Below are 21056 nucleotides of genomic sequence, written 5' to 3'. Positions count from 1 at the left end.
AGCACATTTGAAAGATTCAGGGAGATGGGTTTAAAATATTTACTGCACTTGAATGGTTTACACTGAGTTTCATGGAAACTGGAAAACTCAGTTTCTATGTGTGTAAAAACAGTGACAATAATACCTGCTTCATAGGTCTCTGAGGAAGGATCATAGCCTATTAAAAGCCCCAATACAGTGATTGGCATGTTACTAAATTTAATAAATGATGCTTTTATTATTTTGCTAAGACTATGCCCTCAGGTTCTGAATGAAATTGGAGGTTAATTAAAATAAAGAACATTGTAATACAAATATATTAAAGGAAAAAATTATCCTCACACACACTGCAATCAGGGTGGTATATAAGATGGCCATATAAACACAGTTACTCAAATTGTCAAGTTTTAGAATTGGTACCCAAGTGAAAGTGTTGAAAGCTTCATCATTTAGGTCATTTCAAACTAGATTCTACCACACTCAAGAAATCCTGTGGTCAAATTCTTATCCTTTCCACTAGTTGCATAGTTCTTCCGTGCACAGACCTGCTATTGACTTCCCTGTTCTATGCACAAAGCTGCTATTCACTTCCAGGAAAATCGGTGGCTCTGTGGAATTGGATAAGAATTTGGTCTACAATGAGTGATTTGAATGAATGAATTTGGAATTGGCAAGAAAATACAAACATATGCCACATTTACTTGGGACATTCATGCCTCAAGAGAACTCAGGTAGCATGTAAATTCTGCGTCAAGAGCCAGAGATTTTCAGCAAGAACCAATTACAAAAGTCAGCCTAAATCTTCTCCAAGTATTTTTGTCATATTCAAAGAACAAGGCAAAAATGTCATATTTAATTACTGCTCATTAGAATGTAAAAGTCTAAAGAGTATCTCCTGGTAAAGTCATAGATAGCACCTACTATTTACAATGCTGCTCTCAGAAAACAGGATTAATAGTCATGGTATAGGCTAATTAAACATATGGAGATTAACTTTTTAAAAAATATACTTTTTTTTGACCAGTCGTAATTGGCTGAATTGATACCTGACTACTTGCAAATTAATTTTTTTTTTTTTTTTTGCTTTTTGTAGGCAGAATACACCCAGGTGTGTAGGGGTCCTGCTGGTGTGCTGGCATTAAGTTGGAGGCAGTCTGAACCTTCTATTTTCCATAGTAGACAGATTTCTTCTCCTGGTATTATTGCTCATGCAGTTTTCAGTACCAGAGACATTGGACCTTTAAAAAGGAGGAGATGTTACATTTTTGACAGCTTCTCCCTTCCACTGACTGAAACAATAAAAATAAACATGAAGCTGTCGGAATGGCCTCTGCATATAATGTCATTTGCATGTGATTTCCTTTGCTTCTCTAGATAATTGAATTTATTCAGGCAATTTATTTTTTAAATGTGTAGTCTCTGTGAATTGAAACATCTTAACTAAAGGCAACCCTTTTATTTCCTCTTAATGAAATATATACATGTATGTGTATACTTCTCTTAGAACCAAAGGAATAGAAGAAAAATAATGGAAACACCAAAAATGTACCATAAAAAATTAGAGATGAAGTGTGATTCTTGTACGCAAATATTCTTTGTGTTCATCCCTTGTCTATGTTCAAGGTCTCTGTATGCTCAGTAGGAGCTTTTAAATCATATTTTCTCTTTTTGATGTCGCTAAGTATAAGGACTGGATAGCAAAGGACTTTTGCAAGCAACCTCTGTGTCTGTACATCTCAGAGCTGGTAAGCATAGCAATACCTGTTTGGTTCCCATCCTGAGACTCAGTCTTAGTATATGTATTTCAGACTTAAAGGGAATGACTATTTAACTTGAGCTTCATTAGTCAAACAATGTAGCTACAATTTGTAACACAAAGTTTATATTCTCTTTCTGTGGGGTATATAAAGAATACATGCCTTTATTTTGGATTGATGTTTTTGTGGGTTATTGAGCACCAAGCCAGAATCACTTTGAGATATCAGCAATATCCAAGGATGCTCTGAAGTCAGGAACTCAAATAGAATTGTGGAAGACAGTGCATCTGCCCCAAATCCAAATATTGCATCTCCTCTCTATTCTCCATAGGATTTAGTATAACCTAAAGACAATTTCATTTTTTATACATATATCCCAATAAGTTCCCTTGACAGTAATTTATTAATGGGGGAAAATCACATCACATTTTATTTACACCTGTGATCACAACTCAATAAAGCACTCAGGGCAGGAGGCTTCTGCAGAACTTTTTTGATGGTGATAATTTTCATTTTTGTTTTCCCCCCATTCTGACTCTAACATCTATATGGCAAGAATTTTAGGGTTGAGCATACAGCACTAAGAACTCAATATTTAAAAGCCTATTCATTATAAATAAGGGAAAGATGTGTCAGTTTCTAATGTTCTCCTTTATTTTTATAGTGTTATCCTTTTGTCATCCTTTAGCTTTACTTCCTAGAATACCCCAAGTCCTTTATTCTGGCAATTTTTTTCTAGAATCTTCTCATTTTCCAGGTTCTCTGTTTTGTGTGTTCTATAAGCACTCATTTTTATTTCCATGTATGGATTTTATGGATTTTTCTTTGCAAAACATCTTTCATCACCTTCAAATTCTAATTGTAAATAACTATAAAGTTTCAAAAATTTACATGGTAAACCCGAGTCACTGTAAGAGAAGATGATACCCACTTAGAACTGTCATTTTAGACACATGAAAAGAGGGCTTGGCCATTTGCTCTTCTCTCTCTCAGAAGACACTTTCTGAGGGCTAATTTACTAAAATGGATTTAACCATTCGCTGGAAACAAATGGTTCATAAGTCATTATTTTACAGTCTTTATTTCTTTATCTGCTTTGTGTATTCTGAGGCTCATCTATATTTGAATATTCCACATGCAAATTTAAAGATCTCAAACAATAAACTCATTTGAATCCTGAGGGAGTGTATGGCATCTGTTATTTACAGTGCTGGAGCTAGAAGTTAAGGCTAACACTCAAGTTATAGACTAATTTAATTATGTAGATTTATTAATTTTTTAGATATATTGATTCTATTTTAATAATCATCTATTGGCTATCCATTCTGTTTTCATCTAGATCATAATCATTATTTCAACCTCCCAAACAAGAACTATGTTTATCTCTGACTGTTTACTCCCTATTTTCAAGTTATCTAATCCTATCATTATTTGCTTCAAATTGCTTCTAGGATTTGATGGTTCCTTTCAACTTTCATCGCTACAATCTAATGGAAAGCTTTTTATCACCACATATGTGGCATGGTAATGGTTTCCTATTCAGTGGAGATCTTCACTTTCTCTTCTACCCAATGCATTCTCCACACCACTGCTAATCTTCCTAACAACCTACTTTAAGAGAAGCATCCAGTATGGAATCAAAAATAGTTCCCCATTGGCTATCAAGTTAAATGTAAACACTTCTATTTGACTTTCATAATCTTTCATGAAATGATGATGCCTTCTGGATGACGCCTCTATCTTTTCCTACCTACCTACTTTTGTAGGCTTAGACCAAAAGACTATCTATAAAGATATAAAGATTTAATAAATTGAGTAATTAACTCAATATGTATTTATTAGACACAAATAATAGAGTTGGGGTACATGGTGAATAATCAGACATATTTTCTGCCTTCAGGGTATAGAAAGAAAATTAAATAAGTGATCCCAAAGCTGTGTACTAATGCTGTGATGAAGAAGTTTCCACCTTCTTTTGATTTCTAGGGTTCTCTCTTCTTTGAAGTTCTCCTGCATGTATAATTTGCTACTATACAATTTAGTTATAATTACTGGTTGTTTCTTGTGATTTAAGTGCCTCTCAAATTTAATTTTAAACTCTTTGAGGAAAGAAAACCAGCTTTATTTTTTCATACCTGTGTCATCTCTTACATCACCTGAATCAGTTGAGGAAGGCAGTGTAACTTAATGATGACCAGCATGGATCTTAAAGTTACATAATCTTGGTCTTAATTCTTCAATTTAACATTTCCTACTATTACTTTGGGTGAATTACTCACAGGAGCTTAATATCCTCATCTGTTAAATAGGAATTACAGTCTTCATGGAATTTCTCTGAGAATTGTAAAAGATATGTCCATAAAACTTTTAGAAGTGTGTCTTTAAGAACTCCAGGAGTGGTAGCTATATTTTTACTGAAAACATTAGTGAATTGCAACAGACTTTGTATATTTGGTCAGGAATCTGCCTAATAGTTTAGAAATATTTTTAAAAGTCTTCACAACTATAAGACTAAAATGACAAAATTTATATATAGCATTACTCATAAACTGTGTGAAAATAATCTTTGCAGAGAACCCAGTGTTTTACGTAAAGAATGCCAGTATCTCAGTGATTGTGTGCGCTACAAGATGGTCTTTATATGCCCACTAAAACAGACTCAGGAAATTCTGTTTTATACTATGAATAAATAGTTTGGCTAGCTAGGAAATTTTATGAGTATGTAGACTGCTTAATGACTTATCTTTATTTCGGAATGAGAACTGAAGCTTGTGCTTCTTTTATCTCAAATCACTGCTTAAGGTCAACTCATGTTAAAGGTCTCTTTCAAAGAAAAAGAGTTACTTTTGCTGTAAACATAGAGCTTTATTGAGAATCTTAATTAGTATAGAAAAATAGGCCTTTAGCTTTTTTTTTTTTAATAGGAAGATGGGATTAGTCTAATGACATGATGGAATTAATGGACATTGGGCTATGAAATCAGCCTGATCTAGTGAGGAGATGTACTAGTGAGGGATTCTATTCAAGAAAAAAAAAGATGGGGCACCTGGGTGGCTCAGATGGTTAAGCATCTGCCTTTGGCTCAGGTCATGATCCCAGAGTCCTGGGATCGAGTCCCACATCGGGCTCCCTGCTCCTTGGGAGCCTGCTTCTCTCTCTGCCTCTCTCTCTGTCTCTCATGAATAAATAAATAAAAATCTTTAAAAAAAAAAGATGTACTAGAGTATAGAGGAGGGAAACTAGCATAAAAAAGGAGAGTTAGCTCCTAATCTGTCCTTCCTCATATTACCTTTGTTGCTGTTTTGTATTTATAGTGTAAAGGAACCTAATGATTTTTTGCAGGAGAATCTGATAGTGCTAATGTTCTCATGAAGAAAGAAAAATCTTGTATGTCTATCTTACAAGAAGAAAAAAATATGAAAGAAAAGTAGAAATATGGCATAATAAGTAATTGGTATCATGTATTTATGAAAAATAATTCATTACTCTAATTCTTTTCAGACTTTGACTTTAAAAAGTTTTATTTCATAATGAGGAGTAATTGAACATTCTTTCTTTGATCATTTCCCTGAGTTATCACTTTGTAGAGAACCATGAAACTGTGAAATTTGAAAATTGAGTATGCAACAGAGATAAAAGCGTGCTAATGGCACGTGACCTTTTGTGGACTACTTTTTTTTTTCTTAAAATAAGGTTTGTATTAGCTTATCTTTAAAAATGGGCCACCTTAAAAAAGTTTAAATTAATCTTTTAAAGAATTGATTCCATGAATGTGGTTTGATTTTAGTACAAAGAACTATGAAATTACTTGAATGTGCAAATATGTTGTTTTGGGGGTATTTTTGTTGTTGTTTTGGTGGGTAGGTGTGGAAAGGGGTTTGTCTCTTGTTAAATGTCTTCTTCACTATCTTAGTAAAGAGGCTGGCGTTTTCTATATTTATTTTCATATATTCTGTGTTTTGTCGATGATTATATCCTAATATAATGCCTGGAGCATACTTATTTTAACAAATACTTACATAGCTCTTGCCATGAGCCAGTTACCATTTTTATGAGTTTTATAGTTTGTAATATATATACTAACTCATGTAGTCTCCCAATTCCTGTAACTCATTATTTTGTAACTTGTAATCCACTAACGACTCATTGAGGTAGATAATAGTATAGTCCCCATTTTATAGATGAGGAAACCAAGGCACAGAAAGATTAAATAATTTGCCGAGGGTCACATAGCTAGTTAATGGTGGAACCAGGATTTGAACCTAAGCTATTTGGCTTGATTCTCTGTGCTTAGATGCTAACATCATTAACTGCCTCACAAGTTAGCGTATAAAACATTTTTATTACATGAAAGAGAAAATTGAGTGAATGAAATATTTAAATTTTAGTAAGTATTTTCATTACTGTTAAATTCTAGAGATCAATGATACTATATATTAGCACATATGAATTACTTATCATTTATTATCCCCTTTTATAGATTTGAAACAGGTTTAGAGAGTTTAGATAACTTGCCAAAGGTTGTATAGTTAGTAAATAACAAAGTCTGAATTTGAACCCAAATTTTGCTTAACCACTTCTTTCTACGGCTTTGCTGATATCATATTTTACTGCATGGAGGATCACAATTTATTTCACTTACCACTGAATATGTAGTCAGTTCCCAATTATAAATGATGCTAGGAAACACTTAGCTTATTAATTTTACCGATGTCTGCTCTGTGAAGAAACTGTTTCATTGCTCTGTGGGATAAAAAGGAGTCATTTTCTAAACAGATCACAATTTGAAGATTCCTCACATTTCATTTCTTCCTTCAGACTCAGAGTGAATAGGCATTTACTCAAGTTTATTAACAACTATTGTAAGGATATTCTGGAGGCTTCTTAGGAAAATGATAGATGAATTATTATACATAATTAGTGGTTAGTTACAATAAATGTTTTTTTCTTTATCTCTTAAAATCTTATTATATGATTCACAATTCTAGTGTTAAATGGAAGTGTTTTGATGTGTAGCCTAATTCTTATTTAGAAACATCTTATGGTTGACCTTTGAGCCCTCAGGGAAGAGATCATCAAATGTCTTAAAGTGTACTTGCTGGATTGTTTAAACACAAATAAGACACAGCACAGAAATCATCATCAGGAAGATAATGAGGCTGTCACAGCACAAAATGTTCTTTGTTTTTACAGGTTCTATTAGTTAATGTATTAGAATTCTCTAAATGCCACTTTTGCTTATTAAGTGGTTTTGAGAGCACATGAAAACATACAGTTTATTCTTGAATGCAGCATTTCTGAGATTCTTGGTAAATGTGATTCTGAAGGAGTATTTAAAAAACAACCATTAAACACTTCTGCCCATGTAACATCCAGATGCAAATGAAGATATTTTCCAGATCTGTTTTTCCTATTTGTAGTCTCTTACTGAATCAGAAAATTTGCCCTTAAATTTCGGTTTTACTCACTGGAATTAAATGAGATGGCAAATATGATACTGGTTTAAAAAAACAACAAAGGAAACCGACTATTATTTTATTTTTATATTATAAATCAGACTTAACTATTAATAAATTCAAACCACATTTTCTAGTACATTTCTTGAAACAATCTATTTCCACAATGCAATTTTGACATAAATCTCAGATTTTCTAATCCATATAGTTAGTAGGAAATCAGCAAACATAAGCTGTTTCAACATGTGCCAAAATGACTGTTAAAAAATTAAGTCAACATCATTTCCCCCAAAAAATGTATTGGTCATTCTTATGCCTGCATGTTTGCTGACTCTCCTCCCTTCCCTCCATCCCCACCTGCTGCCCCCTGAAATATGTTACCTTTCAGCTGTCTTCTCAAATTCATTAAGTTCCATCACTTTTGTGATGGCTCTCTTCACCACTGCAGGTTTTCGTCTACTCCCTCTTTGCCTCTCTAATTCTTACAGTTTTTCCTATACCAATAGTTTACAAATTTACTGAGTATCAGTCTCCCCCTGAAGCCTTGTTAAATCACATCGCTGGACTTTCCCCTCTCAGTTTCTGATTCAGAAAGTCTAGGGTGAGGCCCGAGAAAAACGTATTCTCAGGTGATACCAGTGATATTGGCTCACAGACCACCATTTGAGAATCATTATTTATATAAATCACCTGTCTTGTATTGTCTAGTCCCAGGTGAATGCATTTTAAGATAAAATGTGCTTTTAAAAGTTTATTTAATTTTCTGATCAATAATTAAATATGAGCCTAAGCTAACATTTCATCTCCCCATGCTTGGCAAAAAAAGGCAAACCAAGTTAGACTTTTGTTGGATTTCCATCCTATTGCACACTGAAAGAATCTTTAAAAGATTCCATATTTTTAGGCTTTGAAGAAACATCAAACAGCTTTCACTTCTATTTGCACTGTCCAAAATACATAAAAAATCTTTGAAATATGGACTAGATCCTATATTTGAAATATAATGGAACCATTTTTATAAAATAATAATCTTTCACCTAAACTTGATGAGGCCTGTCACTATTTAAAATATTAGATCAGCCCCAAGAGTCAGTTGTGTCTGCATTACAGAGACAGATGAACTTCTAAGGTTTCTGCAGTATTCTTTAAAAATTAGAATGAAGCAGGACATGGAGTATCGAACTTTCCACAGATCATAGAGCAAAAAGATGCTAATACCTATTTGAGTAATTTAGAATTTCTACCTATTTTTAAAATTGTGATGATTTAATGATTTTAAGGTTTGAGAATAATAATCTTCAGGGAATTTCAGTATCTCATAAAATGTTGAAATGTATAAAATATAAGCATTCCTTAAAAACTGACTTTGGATTCTTACAAGACTAGCATCTTATGGTCACAACTCCCTAGGGAAGCTTAAAAAAACATACATATATAGAGAGAGAGAGAGAGTGAGCTTGCTGGTCACTGGATAAATTTATGAACTACTCATCTAAAATCTGGAATCTCAATTAATCTACTATCTTGTACTTAAACATTAAGAATAGTTGATTTTATTAAATTCAGTACATTTTACAAAGGTATTATTATCAGTGGCTTTTTCTAGTATAGAAAGGTGAGAAGTTCTGATAAGCTCTGTCTCTGTAGGTAACTATAAAAATAGCCCACACAGAAGTGCCTCTGTCAGTTTTCATTTTGTGAACCTCTGGACTTAAGTATACATCAGGCAGCTTTTTTTTTTTAAGCAAAAGTTTAGAAAAGATTTTAAATTGGATAGCTTTAACACCAGCAGTAATCACAAGTATCACAGACAGCCTTCAGAGATCTCTCTGTAAGTGCTTACTTTTGTTTTATAGATCTTGGGAACTGACCATATCCTGTTCCCAGAATACTGAATTTGATCATATTAACCAAAGAAAGACCTTTAGTGTTCTCTATTGAGCATTTTAAGGGTTGATTTTTGCCTCAGTGTAACCTTCATATGTTTACCTTCTGTTTTTAGGAAAATTCGTAGTTGAAAATTGAACTGTTATGCTTTTTAAAAATATTCATTTATAAAAGTTAGCAATTTGTTCTGCTTTCCATTTCAAATTTATGTGTGCATTATCACAAGGTGATTAACTGAGTAAGAAGACAGTGATTGCCATTAGTAATGCATTCTCTTCCTCAACGTGCTTATTATTCTTTAAAGTATAATTAAAATACTGATTTCTTGCTAAATGCTTATCGTAGGAGCAGTAAAAGTTTAATTTATTAACATATATACCTTTAGCTAAGTTTATCTGAATAAAGCATCAATGAAATCTATAGCTTGAGGCTCTTTTTTTGCAAGTATTAACTGGTCATCTTAAAAATCATCCAATTGTATATATTGATGAGTTTATAGTACAATTCTGGGAAGATATACATTTCGGTCAGAGCTTCTTAACCTGGAATCTGTGGTTTATAAGAGTTCCTAGGGGAGAGGCGCCTGGGTGGCTCAATTGGTTAAGCGTCTGCCTTCAGCTCAGGTCATGGTCTCAGGGTCCTGGGATCGAGTTCCACTCAGCGGTGAGACTGTTTCTCCCTCTGTGACCTCTTTTGCTTTTACTCTCTCTCAAATAAATAAATACAATCTTTAAAAAAAAAGTTCCTAGGGGATTTCATGGAGGAAGTTCACTCTGGAACTATGAAGGTAGAAAATTAACTCTGTAGAACTGTATGTGTAATTGTGTGTGCAATTGCATGGGTGCGTGTCTCCCTGTATGTTTGTGCATATCTGTTTGGGAGACATCTATAGCTATTAAAGGATCTAGAATCCAAAAGGATTCCTGGTTTAGGGTATCATGCAGAATTTTTATGAAAGATTACCATAATCAATAAAACTTTACACAATCATCATGTATTGTTTTCTAGTACTAAATGAAATTTGGCATCTCCTAACTTAACAGAGTAGGTGACATATCGTGCAATTTAGTTTCAAAAGCAACATTTGTGATACCATATATTTTTACCCATTTTTTTAAAGAATTTAAGGAATGACCAAATAATACAGCTTTTTTGAATTGAGATATGACATATAACATCTTACTAGTTTCAGTTGTACAATGTAATGTTTCAATATTTGTATATAATGTGAAATGATCACAGTTAGTCTTGTTAACATCCATCACCACACATAGTGACAAAGCTAATTTTTTTCTTGTGATGAGAACTTCCTAGATCTACCTTCTTAGCAACTTTCAGATGCACAAACAGTATTATTAACCGTAGTCACCATGCTGCACATTACCTGTCCAAGACTTAATTATTTTATAACTGGACATTTGCCCACCTTTACCCATTTCAGCCAAATAATATGGCTTTCAAGATATTTTTCAAACTTTATTTTGCCTTGCCCTGTTGGTATTTATTAGAATATTAACAATGCATTATTAGAAGAATGTGATCATGTTAAAACTTGTTCAGCACTAAAGCATTTTCTGTATGTATCTGTAGTTCATTATATTCTACTTCTGTGCAATTCACGAACTTGCATTAATGAGAATCTAGTTAAAGATACTCCAAACTTTCTGCACTGCTTTTTTTTTTCTAAGTTCAAAACTTTGTTGTATTAGAAAGGATGCTAGACATGCCCACACATTTTATAAAGATAGATGAAGGAGCACCTGGCTGACTCAGTCAGTGGAATGTGTGATGTGCAACCTGGGTCGTGGGCTTGAGAACCATGTTGAGTGTAGAGATTGCTTAAAAATAAAATCTTTAAAATAAAAAAAGATAGGTTAAAAAGTCATAAATGACTGAGCATCATGATTTTGAATAGTCACTTAGAGATCAAATCTGTATGTTTGGTTTAAATAATTACTTAAATTTTAAGGTTCTTTATTTTGAATATGGCATAAAACAGTGGATATTTATTATTTACTTATGAGTTTATTTATGAGTTTATTTATTTATTTGACAAAGAGAGAGCACACAAGCGGGGGGAGTGGCAGGCAGAGGGGGAGGGAGAAGCAAGCTCCCCGATGAGCAGGGAGCCCGATGCAGGGCTCAATCCCAGGACCCCGGGATCATGACCTGAGCCTTAGGCAGTCGCTTAAACAACTGAGCCACCCAGGGGCCTCACCAGTGGATATTTAGATGGAGACAGTCTAGAATATAGTTGGATTAGTTCATTTCAATGCACTTACATAATTTTTTTTTTAGGAGTTGGACATATTGGGGCAAAACTCTCTCATTTTCACAATTATTAAGCAGATGACAGTGTATCTTGTTCACCTATAACATTGACATACTTAGGTATTTGTTGTTGTTGTTAAAGATTTTATTTATTTATGTGAGAGAGAGAGAGAGAGAGAGAGACACCACAAGCGGGGGGAGAGGCAGAAGGAGAGGGAAAAGCAGACTCCCTACTGAGTAGGGAGCCTGATGCAGGTCTCAATCCCAGGACACTAGGATCATGACCTGAGCAGAAGGCAGACTCTTAACCAACCGAGATACCAGGCATCCCCTGTTGTTGTTGTTTTTAAAGAGAGGTAGTATTAGCACTGTGGTTGAGGGCTCTGGTGCCCAACAGGTTGCGGTTGATTATCTACTCTTTTATTAATCACACAATCTCAAGCATTTACTTCACTCCACGTCCCTCAGTTTCTCCAGCTACGAAGTGCAAATCATAATTAGGCTTGCCAGGAGAATTAACTGAATTAATGCATATAACACACTTTAAACAGTGCCTGACACAAAGTACTCAGTAAATATTGGCTATTATTCTTACCAATTATAGTTGGATAGACAGACTATTAAATGTAATGTTCTTACTACCCTGTATTAATTTAACTTGAGTTTATAGGACTGAAAAGCAAATATGGTAATGTATTTCTTGAGACCAGAAGTCAAGGATGAAATGTCATTTGGACAATGAATATATATCTGGTTGAGTCACATATAACCTCTTTTTTTTTCAAATGAATTAATTCTTCTTAATCACCATGTTATCTAAACTAAAATTTGAATATTAATGTTGAAATATGTCTCTCAAAGTATTCATAGCCAAGTGCTATTTTTAGAACGAATTAACAAGAATGCATTTTTTTGTTTCAATTTTTTATTTAAATTCTAGTTAGTTAACATATAGTGTAATGGTAGTTTCAGGAGTAGAATTTAATGATTCATCACTTATATATAACACTGTTTATCACAAGTGCACTCCTTAATACCCATCACCTATTTAACCCATCCCCCCACCTCACCTCAGCAACCCTCAGTTTGTTTTCTATAGTAGAGAATTCGTTTGCCTTTCTCTTTTTTTTTCTGCCATATTCATGTTTCATTTCTTAAATTCTACATATCAGTGAAATCATATGGTATTTTTCTTTCTGAGACTGACTTATTTTGCTTGGCATAATACACTCTAGCTCCATCCACTTCATTGCAAATGGCAAGATTTCATTCTTTTTGATGACTAAGTAATATTCCATTTTATATATCTACCACATCTTCTTTTTTTTTTAAAGATTTTATTTATTTATTTGAGAGAGAGAGAGAATGAGAGATATTTATTTATTTGAGAGAGAGAGAGAATGAGAGATAGAGAGCACGAGAGGGAAGAGGGTCAGAGGGAGAAGCAGACTCCCCGCTGAGCAGGGAGCCCGATGCGGGACTCGATCCCGGGACTCCAGGATCATGACCCGAGCCGAAGGCAGTCGCTGAACCAACTGAGCCACCCAGGCGCCCTACCACATCTTCTTTATCCAATCATTAGTTGATGGACATTTGGGCTCTTCCCATAGCTCCATAGTTTGGCCATTGTTGATAATGCTGCTGTAAACATGTGCCCCTTTGACTCAGTATTTTTTGTATCCTTTGGGTAGATACTTAGTAGTGCAATTGCTGGGTCATAGGGTAGTTCTATTTTTAACTTTTTGAGGAAACTGCATACAGTTTTCAGAGTGACTTCTCCCAGTTTAAGAATGCATTTTTTAAAAAGTTATTTAAATAAAGATAGATATACAAGGCAGATCTCTTCCTTTGTCTTAAGGTTGCAAAAGTGAAAAGGGGGGGCAGGATTAAGTAAAGCTTTTTCAAGTGTAACAGAGGAAGATTATCAACTTTGTTCTAAAAGTTTAGAACCCTCTTTTATCATTAGACCTTAGAAATCAAATATCATAGTTGTGAGAGCTCTATGGCAAAATACTGAAGCTTGCCTTTAGCATTCACAAAACTTGATGAAATATATTTTGCTGGCTTGGACCACCAATACTTCTGTTAGTAGATTCTCTGGATCTACTACCAGCAAAGTGGAGAGGAAAATGCAGTCATTATTTTAGACATGGTAAATGCAATCCAGGGAAGAAATGGAAAACTATAGGACTTTCTTGACTGAAGACTGTGCCAACATTTTTTAACAAGCTCTTCACCATGCAAATGAACAATGGAGTCCCACACTGAAACATCTGTTAACTACATAAAACTGTTAAAGGGATTAACAGTACTAGAGGCTGAAATGTAATCAGACAGGTGAAATAGCAATAAGATAAAATATTTTTGCATGAAATTGCGTGATAATTTTTAATACTGTTGTGGTAACTGAGTTTAGAATACTTGGGAAATGATGTTAAACTCTTTAAAATATGTCTTTGTCTTTTGCAAGGTGTAGAAAATTTGAGACATACAAGATGGGATGTTATTTTATCTTACTTGATTTTGAAATATTTTCTGATTTTTAATAGATGTGATTGTATACAATTTGGGTGTCCTTCCCTCTACTGAAGTTGCTATACAAAGATATATGTAATTTTTAATTATGGAAAATGAAGTTCAGCTGCCAAATTCTTGTTTGTTAAGTTTGTCATCATATAATGTAAAAACAGAGTATAGAATAGAAATGTTCAACATTGGGTTTTTCTGCTCTGACCCTGGAAATAGTGAGAAGAAAGATCTGTGGAAAAAAATACAGAGGTTTTGCTATATTCTGTTTTGAACATGGAACTGAGCTAATGTTTATTATGGGCCATTCATAAAAACATTCCTTAGTTTACTGAATGGGTTTGTGATAGCTCTTGTCAGGGATGTGTGTGTGTGTGTGTGTGTGTGTGTGTGTGTGTGTGTGTGTGTTTATGGGTTTGCTTGTATTTATGTATGGATTTTAAATAAATAATTCTAGAAGTGTATCTTCACTTAGCCTGCAGGGGTTTGTAATGATTACATTATGCATATTGATTTCCAAATTCAAGTATATAATAAGCTAAGATTCATCTTTGAATGTATTGTCTATAGAATATTCATTCAAGACATAGTAATGTTTTCTGCATATTCTGTAATGTTTGTAAGAAATGGAAACCATTTTCGGTGTAGAATTATAATTTTGAAGATTCTGTTTGCACACATTTTTTACTTTGACTTTTTCCACATTACCTAGCACCACCCAACAAACTGACACTTGCACTGTGGCTAATGTCCTTGTATTCACTATTGTCCACGAACAAAAAAATCATATGAACAGATTATGATTATGTTTGTGTGGACATCTCTATTTTTAATCTGTTTTTAAAAATTAAAATGACAGCTTTATCAAGTCTTTTTAGTATATTTTTAGCCTAGGCAAATATATTAGAAATAATCTTAAAAACATTAGATATCAAATCAGTGTGATCCGTCACTTTTCTGGGGTTAGGAGATCCTATTAATAACATCTTAGAGAAGAAATGTTTAAACAGGGATATAACCTATTATCCTGAATATTAGATGTGCATACATTCAAATGTATTTTAATGGAAACTTTTTTTTAAAGATTTTATTTATTTATTTGAGAGAGAGAATGAGATAGAGAGAGCACGAGAGGGAAGAGGGTCAGAGGGAGAAGCAGACTCCCTGCTGAGCAGGGAGCCCGATGCGGGACTCGATCCTGGGACTCCAGGATCATGACCTGAGCCGAAGGCAGTCGCTTAACCAACTGAGCCACCCAGGCGCCCCTATTTTAATGGAAACTTTTAATACTATAGAATTAAGAAGTAACTTACAGAGAGACTAATTACTTCCTCAAAGATCTTAGGATACGATTTTATTTATTTTTTTAAGATTTTATTTTTTTGTGAGAGAGAGAGGAAAAACACAAGAGGAGGCAGGGGAACAGAGGGAGAAGCAGGCTCTCCGCTGATCAGGGTGCCTGATACGGGACTCGATCCCAGGACCCTGGGATCATGACCTGAGCCGAAGGCAGACGCTTAATCAACTGAACCACCCAGGCACCCAGGATACAACTGTATTTTTAAGAAGAAATCTGCTTTGTGGGAAGTCAAAGGATTATAGAAGTAAGAGATTATAAAAAGAAAACCTTTAAGTAAGAAAATTATTTGTTTAATAATTTCAATATCATTCCTCTCACAGATGTCTGAAAAATCAATTTAGTGCCTTTTATACAAAAGATACCCCAAATATTAGATAACTAGAGTTGGTCGAGAAATTGTGGGGAAAATAATGACAAAAGAACACCAAATGTGTGTTTAAATTTTAGGATTATAGAATAAATTCTTTTCATACACATATGCAATTATGAAGAGGGAAAGATTGCAAGGAACTTTATTTTAGAGGGCATGTGGGGCTTAAAGAGCAAAATCCGGAAGAATATTGACAGAAACAATGCTGGGGGTAACAAATGGAATTGGAAATACCTTTGGCATCAGCAGAAATAAGCTTTCAATATTCCTATCTGATGTCAAAATAACCTGTGTGGCTGATGCTTTCTTAAAAGCATGAGAGGGAAGTGGAGAACTAAAAAACGGACCCTGCTTTAATTAGGAGCAACCATCAAGAAGAGGCAGCTATTTAAAATGAAAAGTGAAGTGCATAATGTTGCTTGTTTAAATATTACAATATCATGAGGAAGTTTAAGCCAGATGACTAGTGCAGTTAATGGCCATAGGAAAATCTAAGACTTTCAAAGAAAAGCAGAAAACTACATCTGATCAATGTAGGCTTTGTATAAGGCTTATTACCATTTGTTCTCAGTCTAAGGGAGAGAGCCTCCATATTTTTATTTCTTCTATGAATTGATCTTTGACTCACTCTGTGCCAGCCCATAAAGTTAATGCATTCTTTTTTTAAAAAAAATTTCTTTATTTATCTTACTCTTGCAGAGTGACATTTCACTTTTTCATGTTTTAGCTAAATAAGCCACATAAGCAATTTAAAAAAAACACTGCATTTTAAACAATTTTTTTCCTTTGCTTTCTCTTTCAGGAAGTTGATGGCAATAAAGTTATGTCTTCATTTGCCCCACACAACTCATCTACCTCACCTCAGAAGGCAGAAGAAGGTGGGAGGCAGAGTGGTGAGTCCTTGTCCAGCACGGCCCTAGGAACTCCCGAACGGCGCAAAGGCAGCTTAGCTGATGTTGTTGACACCTTGAAGCAGAGGAAAATGGAAGAGCTCATCAAAAATGAGCCAGAAGGTAAAGGCTAGAAAAGGAAACAAAGTGCTTGCCATCTCCTGATTTTAATAGTCGGATTTTAACTTATAGTTGTTTTTTGACGTATACTCAAAGCTAAATTGGACAAAATGGAAACCTAATGCTATGAAGATGGAAAGGTTTTTATTTTTTTCAGAAACATTTCAATATGTCTGTCCCAATTTTTTAATCATTAATTTCTGTTGTGATGTCTTCCTCATTTTCACACATGGGTAAGTTGTGGTTGAGTAAAACTTAAAGATTCAAGAATAGAATGTGACAGTGGAGCCCAGAATAGGTACCACCTACATCCCAGATATCTGCAGGCTAGTTGTTCATCTCCAGTTTTTGTCCCCAAGGCCATTTTACAACTTGATTAAATTGTGTATAGCCTTATTTATACATGAATGCATTTTATGCTCCCTTAGTTCAGTCCATTTCTTGTATAGTCCAAAATTAATATGGTTAGACCTATTCTATATTTAAAAATTATTGATTCTCTAATTCAGTTAGCCATGCTGAAGTTCCCATTTTGTTCAACTTCCAGGATGCCTTTCTTTTAAGATTTCATCTTCTAAATCTCTTCAATAGTTACTGATAGTAGCCTATGGGTGATATGCACATGAAATACTGTTAAAATGAAAGCAAACGAACCATGAGAGACTATGGACTCTGAGAAACAAACTGAGGGCTTTAGAGGGGTAAGGGGTGGGGATGGGTTCACCCAATGATGGATATTAAGGAGGGCATGTATTGCATGGAGAACTGGCTGTTATATGCAAACAATGAATCATGGAACACTACATCAAAAACTAATGATGTACTGTATGGTGACTAACATAACATAATAAAATTAAAAAAAAATGAAAGCAAAGAAACAGGCGCACCTGGGTGACTCAGTTGGTGAAGCCTCTGCCTTTGGCTCAGGTCATTATCTCAGGGTCCTGGGATCCAGCCCTGCATAGGGCTCTCTGCTCAGCAGGAAGTAGGCTTCTCCCTCTCACTCTCCCTCTGAGCGTGCTCTCTCTCTCTCTCTCTCAAATAAATAGATGAAAATCTTTAAGAAAATAAATCAAGTAAACAAACAACTAATGCCCATTATAGAATGTATGCATAACTGATAGTCACGCTTTATGTTACAGATGTTTTCTACCTCCTACTTAAACCTGTATTCTTCCTAAGTTTGTATGCCACATTGCACATAAGAACATGCCTCCTATTTAAAAGTCAGATGAAAATTTAAAACAAACAAAAAATAGTGACATAAAAAGATATATTTTACACCAAAAATATACTGCATCTATACTATGTAACACTGGGTTGGGCTCATTTCTAGTCTGTTGTTAGGACACTAGCAAATTATGAGTATATATGGCACAAAATGTATGTTAACCAGTATATTTGGGAGTCATATGGTAATTAAATATTTCTAGGTCCCTACCAGATGCATAGCTGGGACATGGGTTTTACTTATAATTTATGTAATTCACATGATCTTACAGTTGGAAAGAATTTTAGAGATAATCTAGTCAGCCAAAGACTTTTGGCTTTCATCCACGTGGAGATAAAAATGGGGTTTTGAGGAGGACCTAGACAATTTTTTTAATGTGCTGGATTTTTTTCTTGATATTAAAAATACTATCTTCTTATTTAAGAATTGTTTAAAAAACCATAAAAATTGAAAGGAAAGTAAAAATTGCTTAAATTTGTAGCTTTCTGATACAACAACTTAACCTTATGATGAATTTCTTTCTTGTCTTTAGTTTTACATATTCTGTTCATTTTGCCTGATTAATTTTATGCTTTTAAAATTATTTTGTATCTTTTATATTATCACACATTATCATTAACTAAAGTCCATAGTTTATTCATATTTCATTAGTCTTCCCCAAGTGTGCTTTTTCTGTTCTAGTATGTCATCAAGGATAACATGTTCCATTTAGTTGTCTTGTCTCCTTGGGTTCCTTTTGGCTGTGACAGTTTCTCAGACTGTTTTTGTTTCTGATAACCTTGAAAGTTTTGAGGAATACCGTTCAGGTATATTGTAGAATGTCCCTCTATTGGTATTTATCTGGTGGTTTTCTCTTGACTAACCTGGGGTTATAGGTTTGGGGAGGAAGATCACGAGGTAAAGCACCTTTTTGTCACATCATATCAAGGGTATGTATTTTCTATATGACTTATGAATTTGATGTTGACCTTGATCACCTGGCTGATACAGCGTTTGTCAGAGTACTCCACTGTAAAGTTACTCCCTGCCCTGTTTCCATACCATACTCTTTGGAAGGAAGGTGCTATGTGCAACCCACGTTTAAGGAGTGGGGAGATATGTTCCCCCTCCTTTAGAGCAGAGTTTCTACATAATTTATTTGGAATTCTTCTGCATAGGAGATTTATCTCTTCTCCATCATTTATTAATTTATTCAATCATTTATTTATATCAGTATGTACAGCATGGATATTTTACACTTTGACTTATAATCCAATTCTACTTTATTTTGTTGCTCAAATTGCTTCAGCTTTGGCCATTGGAAGCTCTTTCTATTGACTTCTGTGTCATTTTTTTTTATTATTATGTTAGTCACCATACATTACATCATTTAGTCTTTGATGTAGTGTTCCATGATTCATTGTTTGCGTATAACACCCAGGGCTCCCTTCAGTACGTGCCCTCTTTAATACCCATCACCAGGCTAACCCATCCCCCACCCCCCTCCCCTCTAGAACCCTCAGTTTGTTTCCAGGAGTCCATAGTCTCTCATGGTTCGTCTCCCCCTCCAATTCCCTCCTTTCATTTTTCCCTTCCTGCTATCTTCTTCTTTTTTTTTTTAACATGTAATGTATTATTTGTTTCAGAGGTACAGGTCTGTGATTCAACAGTCTTACACAATTCACAGCACTCACCATAGCACATACCACAGTGATGGTGGGTAACTTTTCTTGAGCGCTTCTTACTTTCTGGCACTGTAAGGTGCTGCAGACTCGTGTTGTGTATCTCATGCCCTGGTTTGAGAATCAGTCATTTCTCTAAGAAGCCCTGGTTCCTTTTATTGGAGAAAGGTATTAGAAAGCCGGATCTGAGTGACACCTGGGTGGCTTTGTCAGTTAAGCATCTGCCTTCGGCTCAGGTCATGATCCCAGGGTCCTGGGATCGAGTCCTGCATTGGGCTCCCTGCTCAGCGGGGAGTCTGCTTCTCCCTTTGACCTCTCTCCCTGCTTGTACTCTATCTCTCTCTCTGTCTCTGTCAAATAAATAAATAAAATTTAAAAAAAAAAGAAAGAAAGATCTGGATAGAAAGTGTGCTCTTTGCTCGTAAGGCATTATTTATTTTAGGGCCTCTTACCTGACAAAATGAAGAAATATATGTGTGTACTAGCCTGTATACATACATATCTATAAATATTTCTATGTCTAGTTGTCTATATATTCAGCTAAACATGAGTTCTTACTACTGTCTGCAACTATTTCCACATGGATCATTCCAGCCTCATTCCTTGTCGATGTGTATATTCCCACCCCAACTATGAGTAACCTTGACCTGACCATCCGCCATCCATTTACTTATTGTTCAATTCCAGTGTATATGTACAACAGTATCAGAATTCTTTCTTTTTTTTTTTTAGTGATGTTTTAGAAATGACTTTTATTCAGTGGGAAAATGTTCATGGTCAAATGCTAAGAGAAAAGGCAGGATATAAAATTTTATATACAATAATATCTTTTTTATTATGTTATGTTAATCACCATACATTACATCATTAGTTTTTGATGTAGTGTTCCATAATTCATTGTTTGCACATGCAAACGAGTATCAGAATTCTTAACTGATAATACCATGGGAAACATCTTTATCAATAGGGTATAGTACTGACATGCAGCTCTTTTTGCCTTATTTTTACAGATTCCATTCATTTCCAAAATTACTTAGGTAATTTTTCCTCCACCCTATTCAGTGAGGTTTTTCCATATATTTGTAATATGATTAAATTCTTTCTGTAGTTTTTCCCAGCATCTCTCAAATTACTCAATTATCTTACAGAATCTTCTTACATCAAGACTCAAGCTTTATGTTGTACATTTCTACATTTTTTGACAAATGCACATTGCCACTTATCCACCATTGTGGTATCATTCACAACAATTGTTTGATAACCTTAAAAATCCCCTGTGCTTCATTTATTCATCCCTCCCTCTTTCCCTAGAATTCCAGGCAGTCGTTGATCTTTCTACTATCTCTGTAGTTTTGCCTTTTCCAGAATGTCATATCATTGGAATCATACAGCATGTAGTCTTTCAAACTGGCTTCTTTAACATATCAATGTGCATTGAAGTTTCCTTCATGTCTGTTCATGGCTCATTTCTTTTTAGTACTGAATAAAGTCCCATTGTATGAAGGTATCACAGTTTATCCATTCACCTATCAAAGGACATCTTAGTTG

At 34.6% G+C, this 21056-nt stretch overlaps 1 protein-coding gene across 1 annotated transcript in view; it reads left to right on the top strand.

The window, feature by feature from the left end:
• The window catches only part of SOX5 (SRY-box transcription factor 5), a 1012050-nt gene that overhangs the window by 694416 nt on the left and 296578 nt on the right, over positions 1–21056 (top strand). Inside the window, exon 7 of the mRNA XM_088025573.1 lies at positions 16409–16619. Within this exon, the coding sequence (XP_087881699.1) occupies positions 16409–16619 (211 nt within the window). The remainder of the gene's footprint in view (positions 1–16408; positions 16620–21056) is intronic.

The sequence above is a fragment of the Eumetopias jubatus genome, unplaced genomic scaffold, assembly GCF_037043125.1.
Source record: "Eumetopias jubatus isolate StellerSeaLion01/CBP00866 unplaced genomic scaffold, mEumJub1_p1.0 scaffold_8, whole genome shotgun sequence".
In the NCBI taxonomy this organism is placed as follows: Eukaryota; Metazoa; Chordata; class Mammalia; order Carnivora; family Otariidae; genus Eumetopias; species Eumetopias jubatus.
Note: the sequence above shows the minus strand (reverse complement) of the source record. Positions and strands in the feature narration are given on the sequence as shown.